This window comes from Diceros bicornis, chromosome 26 (assembly GCF_020826845.1).
Source record: "Diceros bicornis minor isolate mBicDic1 chromosome 26, mDicBic1.mat.cur, whole genome shotgun sequence".
Taxonomy (NCBI): Eukaryota; Metazoa; Chordata; class Mammalia; order Perissodactyla; family Rhinocerotidae; genus Diceros; species Diceros bicornis.
In genome coordinates this window covers 48,076,952-48,089,296 of record NC_080765.1, presented here as the reverse complement: position 1 = coordinate 48,089,296, position 12,345 = coordinate 48,076,952, and the positions used below count along the sequence as shown (strand labels likewise).

The following is a 12,345-nucleotide window of genomic DNA, read 5'->3' as shown; positions in this document are numbered from 1 at the left end:
TGTCTGCTGCTGTTCCTGACTCTGCCCAGCAGCAGCAGTGATACCGAATGGCAGTGAGCTGAGGCAAGCCCTTGCGGTGAGCAAAACAGTCACAGCAAACAGGTGCCCCTGTACTGTGCTGCATGTCCACACGTGCCTCAAAACAGCTGCACAGCCACTCTTAACGCCTCCACTTCCCAGATGAAGAAACTGAGGTACAGTTTCCAAACTACTAAGTGATGGTGTCAGGATGCAAGGACCCTTGTGGTTTGGCTCCAAAGTCCCTGAACTTAATCCTCACAACTCTGAGGCAGTTATCACCAGCCCCGTGTACAGATGAATAGAAAAGGGTGAAATAACTTGCCCAGGTCACACAGGGATCCTAACCCAGGATGTCTGACTTAGAAGAACATAACTATTACGCTGTACCTCTCTCAGATAGAAAAACTAGGTATACTCAGAACTGGTCTCATCTAGTATATTAAACACAGTTTGGAAATTAGTTGATATGGTGTGTTGTTCTGGAAACCTGTCAAATAAAACATCACAAAAGACAATGTAGGGAAAAGGTTAACTGTATTTTTACCGAATTACAGAGAAATAGTCTTTCCATTTTCAACACGTGAACACTAAAGAAATATACTGCTCCATAACTTCCCTGTAAGTTACTGAGTTAATATAGCTGTTTGTTTGCTAGCGTGCAAGTTCAGAAACTTGAAATGTATTTATATAGATTACCTTACTCTTTCCTACGGACTTTCTGGATAAAACACTCTCAAGAAATCAAGGCCTGGTCCTGGCGTGGTCAGGCTGAGGCTGTGTTTGGCTAGAAGGAGCCAAGTGTGAGGATCAGGAGGCACCTTCTCCCAGATAAAACACCTGTGTTTTGGGTGGATCCTCGGTGTGCGAGAGGTCCCACTCATCAAGCTCAAGCTGAGGGTCTAGGCAAAGAATACCAACACAAAGAAGTGCTACAACCCTGTCAGACCCACAAATAAACAGCTTGTTACACCTCTCTGACAGGCAAAGACCCAAAAGTTTGGTAACTCACTCTATTAGGGAAGAGGAGAAAATGGGAACTCACATACACGGCCATGGGAGCATTCACCCCTCTGGAGTGTTCTCTATGGCATGTCTATCAAAACGAGCAATGCATATGCCCTGAAGTTCCGCTTCAAGACTGGAAACAGATGTTAGCTCAGGGCGACTCTTCCTCAAGCAAAAAGAGGAAGATGGACAACAGAGGTTAGCTCAGGGTGAAGCTTCCTCAGCAATAAAAACACAAAAAACCTTTTTGAGACAATCTGGGAAATGTGAACACTATCAGATGATGTTAAAAAATTATTTTTAAAATTATGATTATTTTTAATAAAGTTCTTATCTTCTGGATACACTATTTGTGGTATTTACAGATGAATTTCTACGTCTAGGAGCTACTGTAAAATAATCCAGTGGGGAAAGACAGGATAAAGATGAAACAAGAGGGGCCGGCCCCGTGGCTTAGCGGTTGAGTGTGCGCGCTCCACTACTGGCACCCCAGGTTCGGATCCCAGGCGCGCACCGACGCACCGCTTTGTCCGGCCATGCTGAGGCCGCGTCCCACACACAGCAATTAGAAGGATGTGCAGCTATGACATACAACTATCTACTGGGGCTTTGGGGAGAAAAAGGGAAAAAAAGGAGGAGGATGGGCAACAGATATTAGCTCAGGGCCGGTGTTCCTCAGCAAAAAGAGGAGGATTAGCATGGATATTAGCTCAGGGCTGATCTTCCTCACAAAAAAAAGGTGAAACGAGTCTTCATGTCAATAATCACTGAAAACTGGGAGATAAAATCTGCAGATTTCATTATATTATTCTGTTCACTTCAGTACGTTTAAAGTCTTCCTTAGGGGCCGGCCCAGTGGCGCAAGCGGTTAAGTGCACGCGCTCTACTGCAGCAGCCCGGGGTTCGCCGGTTCGGATCCCAGGCGTGCACCGATGCACTGCTTGGCAAGCCATGCTGTGGCAGCATCCCATATAAGGTGGAGGAAGATGGGCACCGATGTTAGCCCAGGGCCAGTCTTCCTCAGCAAAAAAAAAAAAAGAGGAGGCTTGGCAGATGTTAGCACAGGGCTGATCTCCTCACAAAAAATAAATAAATAAAAAATAAAGTTTCCCTTAAAACATGCTAAGTAGATCCTGTCACAACCAAATACAGTACCAGATCTCTATAGGCACAGGAGAGAGAACTTCAAAAGCTAATGACAATGGTGAAATATTTACAGATGAAACAACAGGACGTGTGAGGTTTTGAGGTTTGTGAGAAAAGTGTGGACAAAGATGAAACACAGGTGGTCATGAGGTGATGCTTCCTGAAGCTGAGTAATGGGTACATGGAGATTCATTACACTATTACATCTACTTTCGATGTTTGAGATTCTCCACAATAAAAAGCAAAAAAAAAAAAAATCCCTAGTAAGTCAATCTTTCTTAGCCTTTTTTTGTAGAAAAATATTCCATTTAATCATAGCTTTAAACTGTTAACAAGCTCTATGAGCATAACTCCCTACCTCCTTTTTGCCAGCAGAGCCTCAGAATTCCGACTAGAGCCGATCCCTGAACTGGCACTGACAGGCTCCCAGCTCTGAAACAGTTTGTTAAAAAGCTGATCCACCAAGGTCAGCTCATGGCATTTACGAAGCAAGCTGCTACTTTTAACAAGTGTTTGCTTCCTTGCATTTTAAAGCAGTAAGTGAGGGACTGCCTCTAGGGAGCAGAAAGTGCCCAAGGAAGAAGGGCTGTAGGGGTTTTCCATCATAGCCTCTCCGTACTTTAAAAGCCAGGTCATTGACTTCTGATTAAGCAACACACGTTCAATGAGAGCACATAAAACAGTTTAGAGTTGAAATCTCCAGCACACACAACTTTGTACCTTTGTCTTGCTCTTGATAGCATAAGCCACTGTAAGTTGTTAAACAGGTTTCATAAACATTAGTTTCAGAGGCACAGTCTACAAGATGAGCGCATCACAAGGTGCCCATTCACTTTCCTCTTCTTGAGCATTCTCGCTGCGTCCAATGTTTTTATCTTACAAACAATCCTACCACAAACATCTTTGTGTACTGATGTTTGCCTGTATTTCCAATTACTTCCTTAGGATAAAGATTTGTAGAAATAAGTCACAAGATAGAAATACTTTCAAATTTTCATTTCTGGGGGCCGGCCCCGTGGCTTAGCAGTTAAGTGTGCGTGCACCGCTACTGGTGGCCCGGGTTCGGATCCGGACGCGCACCAACGCACCGCTTGTCCGGCCATGCTGACATGGCGTCCCACATACAGCAACTAGAAGAATATGCAACTATTACATACAACTATCTATTGGGGCTTTGGGGAGAAAAAGGGAAAAAGAAAAGGAGGAGGATTGGCAATAGATGTTAGCTCAGGGCCGGTCTTCCACAGGAAACAGAGGAGGATCGGCATGAATGTTAGCTCAGGGCTGATCTTCCTCACACACACAAAAAAAAGACCTCCTAAATATCCCTGATTGATCCATTGGATGAAATCTGATTTCCCTCCCACTGTCACATGATGCTGCTTCCATTAATTCTGGCAAGTAACATGAAACTTATAGCACCTTCAGAGACTTTGGAGATAAACAGTTGGCCCATCTCACAGAATTATTACCAACAATGAGGAGATGCTACCAAAACACCTGGTAGGCTACACAAATATATGTTATTAAGAAAACTCAGGGGGCCAGCCCCGTGGCTTAGCGGTTAAGTGCACGCGCTCCGCTACTGGCGGCCCGGGTCCGGATCCTGGGTGCGCACCAACGCACTGCTTCTCTGGCCATGCTGAGGCAGCGTCCCACATACAGCAACTAGAAGGATGTGCAACTATGATGTACAACTATCTACTGGGGCTTTGGGGAAAAAAAAAAAGGAGGAGGATTGGCAATAGATGTTAGCTCAGAGCCGGTCTTCCTCAGCAAAAACAGGAGGATTAGCATGGATGTTGGCTCAGGGCTGATCTTCCTCACAAAAAAAAAAAAAAAAAGAAAACTCAGGGGCGGGCGCCATGGTATAGTGGTCAAGTCCAGCATGCTCTGCTTCACTGGCCCAGGTTCACAGGTTCGGATCCCTGGCCCAGACCTACACCACTGTCAAGCCATGTTGTGGCGGTGACACACATACAAAATAGAGGAAGATGGGCACAGATGTTAGCTCAGAGCAAATTGTCCTCACCAAAAAAAAAAAAAAGAAAAATCAGAACAAATCATGGATTAGTGATGGCTCACAACTTTTGAAAATGAAACCTGTGTCCATCTCCCAATAGTGGTGATCACACTGCAGCCCTTCCAGAAACCAACCTCAATATGGACATGTGGGAGCTGCTAGTCCCAAGCCTGGTCCCAAGCCCTCCACGGGCGATGTGGAGGCTGGAGGCCTAGTGCCAACAGCAGGTTATCAGGAGGCAACAGCAGGTCAAGGATAGCATGAGTTGGCCCACCCAACCACATCTGGCCAAAAAGCTTCTGAGGTGTTCTGTTTATCACATTGCCATTTTGACAAGAAAAAATCACAACTAGCCTTTCTAATAAACATATTCGTTCATTCTGAATAGACTATCTTTGAAAATACAAGTGACCTCCAGAGAGAGGTACTGGATGGCTGGTCACAAGGGCAGACTTTTCAGCTGACAGCCTTTCAGAACTCTGGAATCTGTAACAGTGAGCATATATTATCTACTGAAAAGATTTAAAAATTCATTTCTATCAAATTAATTTAACACCTATATTTTGGGCCGGCCCCATGGCTTAGCGGTTGAGTGCACGTGCTCCGCTGCTGGCGGCCCGGGTTTGGATCCCGGGCGCGTACCGAGGCTCCGCTTCTCCCGCCATGCTGAGGCCGTGTCCCACGTACAGCAACTAGAAGGACGTGCAACCATGACATACAACTATCTACTGGGGCTTTGGGGAAAAAAAAGGAGGAGGACTGGCAATAGATGTTGGCTCAGAGCCAGTCTTCCTCAGCAAAAAGAGGACGATTAGCATGGATGTTAGCTCAGGGCTGATCTTCCTCACACACACAAAAAAACACATCTAGGGCCGGCCGGGTGGTGCAAGCAGTTAAGTGTGTGCGCTCCGCTGCAGCGACCTGGGGTTCGCCGGTTCGGATCTCGGGCAGGCACTGGCACAACGCTTGGCAAGCCATGCTGTGGCTGCGTCCCATATAAAGTAGAGGAAGATGGGCATGGATGTTAGCCCACGGCCAGTCTTCCTTAGCAAAAAGAGGAGGATTGGCAGATGTTAGCTCAGGGCCGAGCTTCCTCACAAAAAAAAAAAAAAAAAAAATCTATATTTTGAGAAAAGACTTTATTTTTCCTTCTAAGTTTTATTCTCTGTAAATAAGGAAACACAGAGTTATTTTAGCTTGGTATTTTAAAGTCAGGCCACTTTAACCTACTTTAATTATTAAAGTAACCCATGCACATCCAAACACCACTGACATATATAAATTAAAAATTTAAAGGTAGGGTAAATTTTATGCCACGTGAATTATACCTTAAAGCCATTATCTAAAAAAACGTTTTAAGGTAAAATATCCCTCCCTAACACCCAGAGGTATCTGCTTAGAGCTTCATAAAGGATCATTCCGCTGTACAACAGGACCACAATTTATATAACCAGTCCCTCATTAATAAACTGTTTCATTATAGCCTTTTTTCCCTTTAAAAAAAAAGTTGCAATGAGCATCTTTTCCGTGTACTCATTTGCACATTTCCCTAAGATACATTCCCAGCAGCAGAGTTCTGGGATAAGTATATGCATTTCACATGCTAACAGTGCCCTGACAGACCGCTCTCCTACAAACACGGCTGTTCCAGGTTACCCTCCATTCTTCAGGGCAGGAGGACCTCTTCCACGTGTTTACAGCACTGGTTATCAAATAGTTTAATATGAGCCATCTGTAAGGTCAAAACTGATTTTTAAGGAGTTGAGGAGTGGGGTGGTTACCTTTTTAACTGAAAAAGTTAAATCCCGCATATGGTAAACTTTCACACAGTACAAAAAGATCTCTTGACTCGCTCTAGTCCTCCAACCAAGACAGGAGTGTTCATAATCTCTTAGGTTTCTCTAAAACTACTCTTTGCACATCTAAGCATGTCAACAAGTGTAAAATACCTTTTTTTTTTTGTAAAGAAGATCAGCCCTGAGCTAACATCTGTGCCCATCTTCCTCCACTTTATATGGGACGCTGCCACAGCAAGGCCTGACAAGCGGCGCATCGGTGTGCGCCCAGGATCCGAACCCGGGCCACCAGCAGCGGAGCGCGAGCACTTAACCACTATGCCACAGGGCCAGCCCCACACCTTCCCTTTTTAAAAATACATTATGGAAGCATCATAGCACATTTTGCTTTTCCACTTAACTCATCCTGCAGATAATTTCACATCAACACGCACTGAAGGACCTCACCTCGCTTTCACGGTGTACATCATTCCACTATAAAGGACAGCTACGATTTCACCAGTCCCTTACTGAGGAAGTCTACTTGGTTCCTGCTTTCTGCAGTTGTAATGCCGTAGGAACATTCTGGAGCAATTCACCTTCATACCTATGCAAGGGTATTGGTCCGAAAGACTCTCAGGACTGGCACTGCTGGAATGTGCTTTCACATCGAGACGCTGCGTTATCCAGGAGGTGTATCAGGATTATGTAACTCTCCAGAGAACTAGATGCCCATTATGAAATGTTTTTTTCTGTCCCTTGCCCATTTTCTATTGAGCTATTGATACTCTTCTGTCAATCATGATGAATTTTATACATAAAGGAAACTAGGCTCATCATATATACTGTAAATATTTTGTCCCAGTTGATTGTCTTATTTTATGCATGGGAATTTTTGATATGCTAATATTTTAAGTTTTTACATAGACAAAAGTATCCATCTTTCTCTTATAAGCATCTAGGCTTTATAACATCTCAAGATGACAAAACAAAATTCATTTTGGGGATCCAACTTGGTATTTTCCCAACTGGCTAATCCACAGTTTTCAACACTATTCATTAAAAAAACAGATCTTCTCCACACTGTCTGAACACACACCTGTCATAACACACTAAATTACTGTATGTATTTCAGTCCCTTTCTGTAGTCTCAATGTCTTCTTATTAATCAAGTCTCTAGCATTAATTAGGCTATTTAAAAAGTAAACTGACATTCTGATTTAGTAGAAATCTAAGATATGTGATGCAAAAAACAACACTACTAAAACTGAGATTTCACCCAATAATCTGTGTAACTATCAGTTTCTGAAACCGAATAGCCGAAGGTCACGGCCACTTTACATAAGCATTTTCAGGTAACTGAAGAATTAAAACTCACAGTATAGAAAATTTTTATTTCCAAGCCCCATCTGTTAGTTGAGCTGTTGCTAAAGGCATTTTTAGTTAATTCAAAGATTCAACACAAGAGCACACTGCTGTTAAAGAATGTATTTGAAAAAGAACTGTTAGAGGCTGGCCATGTGGCTTAGCAGTTAAGTGCACGCGCTCTGCTACTGGCGGCCCGGGTTCGGATCCCGGGTGCGCACCGACGCACCGCTTGTCTGGCCATGCTGAGGCGGCATTCCACATACAGCAACTAGAAAGTATGTGCAACTGTGACACACAACAGTCTACTGGGGCCTTGGGGAGAAAAAGGGGAAAAAAAGGAGGAGGATTGGCAATAGATGTTAGCTCAGGGCCAGTCTTCCTCAGCAAAAAAGAGAAGGACTGGCGTGGGTGTTAGCTCAGGGCTGATCTTCCTCACGAAAAAAAAAAAAAGAAAGAAAAAGAACTGTTAATTTTAATCACTTTTTAAGACTACTGATTTAAGTAGAATTTGCTCCAGCTACAATATATCCTCTAAACATCCTTTGGGGGGCAAAAATGCCTTTCCTTGGGTTTTTCCCTGGCTTCCTCACACCAAACTCAGTCCCTTCCCAGTCTTCACTCCAAAGCCTCAATGGCATCAAACCCTTCCACTGAACCTCTGGTCACACCAGTGATGGAGGGTTAGGGAAAAGAAAAAATTACAATGGAGTGACTCTAAACCATGCATTCTCAGTGGGGGCAGGGGTGAAAACTGGTCTTAAAGGGTGAAAAAAAACCTTGGATATTACAATGGCTTGTGGCCTGGAAAGGATCACAGTATATGAACTGAAATGCTGGTTATCTGTACATCAAAATTTCATGGAAGAGAAGGGGAAAAATTAGGAAAAAAGGTCTAAAAAAGGTTACTTTGGGAAGCAATAATGAAAAAAAGTAGTAAAATGCCACTTTATAACTAATAAATTGCAAAAATTTAATTTTTTAATAATACCAAGTGATGGTGAGGATGCTATTGGGGCTTTAAATTGATATAGCCACTTTATCAAATAATAGAGAGAAAAAAGAAAAAGACAACACTACAGAACTATCTTGCAAGGATGAACACAGGCATCCTCTACAAGCCAGCAATTCCTCTCCTAGGTACAAACCCCAGATAAATCCCTATACACGCGCACCAAGAAGATATCCAAGAATATTCATAATACTGCTCGTAATAGCAAAAAACCCAGAATCAACCCAATTATCTATGAATAAAGAATGGACAGTTTGGGGAACACTCATGCACCAATGAAAACCAACAAACCTATACCCAACAAAATGGGTAAATAGAAACATAATACTGAACAAAAAAATTAAGTTATTAAAGATTTATCTACGCTATGAAACCATTTTTATAAGGCTTAAAAACAAGCAAGAACAAACAATGTTCAAGGAATCATAAAAATATCTAAAAACATGTAAATTTTAAAGGAAATGATACAAAATGCAGACTAGTGTTGGAGTGGTAAACACACAGGTAGACACAAAATGGTACTGGCCATGTTCTAGCTGTCAGCCAGACTGGTGGAATAACTATCTATTTTATCATTTTGCTTTATAACTTACATATGTTACAATATTCTTGTTAGTTCAATGTTTGGTTCTTCATAGTAGGGACGAATTAGCACCAAATAAAACTTACATCCAATTCAAAAAACAGGTCCCTTTCTTTACTTGCAATCTCATAGTCTGCTCGGAGGGCCAAGTCGTGGATTTTGGTACATTCTCCTAAATCCATGCGCTGTGAGAAAGAAACAAAAATTTACATGTGAATGTCTACCCATTGTAGAAAGCATATGACCTGATGTTCAACTATCACCAAAATAATACTTTTTTTAATACTAAACTATGATAAGAAAATTAAGAAACAGTATATAGCTAAGAAGCCTTATTTTTCTTTTACCACCAGGATCATATGATACTCAGAACAGATGCACTTAACAGTGTCCATATCGCTTTTAGACCCAGAGATAATCAGTCTAATAATGAAAATCACATTAACTAGCTTTTGCCAGTCATATTTTTGCATCAGTCACATAAGAAATGTCTATTCAGTGAATAGCAGCATGAGGAAAGGGAGAGTGGCAAGAAAAAAGCCAGAAAACAAGAGTATCACCGATTGCAACAAGTTTCCGGGCATTCCTTCTTGCAATCTTGACTACTCAAGATGCTCAATGCCTAAGTTGCAGACAAGAAAAGGAAAGAGCAGATAGAAATCAGGCTTTATGGGCTCGGCCCCATGGCTTAGCGGTTAAGTGCACGTGTCCCGCGTGTCCAGCCATGCTGAGGTGGCGTCCCACATACAGCAACTAGAAGGATGTGCAACTATGACATACAACTATCTACCGCGGCTTTGGGGAGAAAAAGGGAAAAAAAGGAGGAGGATCGGCAATAGATGGTAGCTTAGGGCCGGTCTTCCTCAGCAAAAAGAGGAGGATGGGCATGGATGTTAGCTCAGGGCTGATCTTCCTCACAAAAAAAAAGAAAGAAAGAAAGAAATCAGGCTTTGGCAATTACAACACAACCTACCACTTGGCTTTGTGTAGCTCTTTGTATATCAAAAGCAATAAAGCAGATTAGGCTGCTTCAGCGGCAAATGAATCCTCCAAACATTCACCTAACCTGGTAAATGACCCTGGACATATAACTGGGGACATAGAACTGGGCCACTCAGTTGCCACATTTGAGAACAAAAGGCTCTTTTACTAAAACAAATGATCTGTTACCAGTTAAGATTAGCCTGATGTGCTATAACATGTTGTAGGCACACACAGAACGAGACAACACTGCCTATTTCTTATCTAAATCTTGAGTACAGGACTGTACTAAATAACAACGGGGAAGTCTACATGCTGAGGATCATGCTGTCAGGCCAGAGAGCGCAAGTTAACAAAACCCGACAGCCCACTGAGGACCCCTCTGAGGTCCAAGCTACTGGACAAAGCACACGTCCACATAATCAGGAACCAAAGAACGATGGCGTCCAGGAACTCCTTTGAGCTCAAACTACAACTGTGTTCAAAACTTCAGGGACTAAAAACTTCCCAGATTATAAAATCCTTAACATTTTAGGCAAATTAGACTCATAGGGCCTGACTCACGGGTCCTTGTCTAACAGAAGGTACATGCCGTGCTCACTAAAAAAACATCCTTCAGTATCACCAGTGACAGAGCCCACACTGGGCTGCCTCATGTGGAGTTTATCTTCATTTTGACCAGATTGACTTTTGCATTTAAATGCTAAAACTCTTTTCCCCCTCATTATTCTTACTCTGAAATCATGTAGCTCATGTATGTTGGTTACATGGGGGATCTAGAGGTAGAGCAAGAGTGGCAAGAGTGGTTCTAGAAGCCAAAGTTGCAACTAGAATCACTGTCCATGCAAAGCTGACAACTTTGGCTTCATTCACTCTTTTAAGTACCAAATAACAGTTCTTTAAAATATATAGTTTCCACAAATGAAACTAAGCGCTATAGCTGAAAGATAAGTGGTAGCTATCAGAAATGCCTGAATGTTAACGAAGGCTATTGCTCAAAGAAAAACGACCAGGAGAAGCAAGCACTAAAATCTTAAGTACTAAAATCTTTCTTTTGGGCCGGCCCCGTGGCTTAGCAGTTAAGTGTGCATGCTCTGCTACTGGCGGCCCAGGTTCGGATCCCGGGCACACACTGACGCACCGCTTCTCCGGCCATGTTGGGGCCGCGTCCCACATACAGCAACTAGAAGGATGTGCAACTATGACATACAACTATCTACCGGGGCTTTGGGGGAAAAATAAATAAATAAAATTATAAAATAAAATAAAATAAAATAAAATCTTTCTTTTGCTGAGGAAGACTGGCCCTGGGCTAACATCTGTGCCCATCTTCTTCTATTTTATATGGGACGCTGCCACAGCATGGCTTGACAAGCGGTGCATCGGTCCACGCCCAGGATCCGAGCCTGCGAACCCCGGGCCGCCAAAGTGGAGCGTGCGAACTCAACCGCTATGCCACTGGGCCGCCCCTAGTACTAAAATCTTAAGTGCAAATCAATTTCCATTCTAAAAACTTCAACTGTCAAGAAAGTTTTGAAATTAGGGAACCACACATGAAGCAAGATTCACCGCTGTCCTCCTCTGCGTGAGAGCTCTCCAGCAGCCACTGAGAAGCAGGCGGGGGACAGGACTGGGTTCCACAGTCCCTCTCTGGATGTACCTTTCCAGCTTTGCCAAGGAGGCAGGGCAGTACTGGCCATTTCCCCCGGCAGCTAAACACCAAGCAGAACTGAAATACCCCATTCGTTAAGTCCTTCCAAAGCATTCCAGGTGGTTGTTAGATCCAGCATTATCAGAACTTCTCTACTGCACACACACCTGTGTTCTCTACCCTCTGGTGGCCTCACACTGCTGACAGCAAAGGGCACTAAAGGCTCCTTCCAGGACCTTCGGAAAACAAAGATCTTCCACTGAGACAAGTTACACTACCGTTCCTCCAGCTGTGTTCCTCTTCCAAACTTACTAATCAATAACACGTTTTTCCGTTAAGCCTCAATAAAATTATGACTTCCATTCCACCTTGCCCCACCTCTACAAATGACAGCAGATGGTCTAGAGCAGCCCTTAGCAGGCTGAGGGTTATAACCACTTTCATCTTGCTGCTATATTCTAAAGAATTATATTCATTCCATTTCAATTTAACACAAAACACTACATTCACGGAGCCCACACCAGTGAGACTCAACATTTACAGGCATCTCCACCTGAATTCCCAACCCTGATCCTAATCAAACCTCAGCAGCCCCGACATTTGTTCATTTGCATCTTCACCCAAACATGGGTCTGCTAGGTTTCTTTCTCCTCCTCAGACCACTTCTTCTCAGACGTTCTTTGCTGAGCTGCCCCTGCCCAACCCCACACGGGAGGGACCCTGTTCTCATCACTCATTTGATTCCATAGCCTCTGCCTTCCTCACACCAGCCCAGACACACCA

The 12,345-nt window shown here is 43.2% G+C and overlaps 1 protein-coding gene across 5 annotated transcripts in view; it reads right to left on the bottom strand.

Annotated features, from left to right (window-relative positions):
• The window catches only part of LUC7L (LUC7 like), a 35,346-nt gene that overhangs the window by 19,164 nt on the left and 3,837 nt on the right, over positions 1–12,345 (bottom strand). For all 5 annotated transcript variants that reach the window (XM_058570512.1, XM_058570508.1, XM_058570511.1 and 2 more), the window contains one exon: positions 9,017–9,115. In XM_058570512.1, coding sequence (XP_058426495.1) covers positions 9,017–9,112 — 96 coding nt within the window. In that variant the 5' untranslated portion in view covers positions 9,113–9,115. The remainder of the gene's footprint in view (positions 1–9,016; positions 9,116–12,345) is intronic.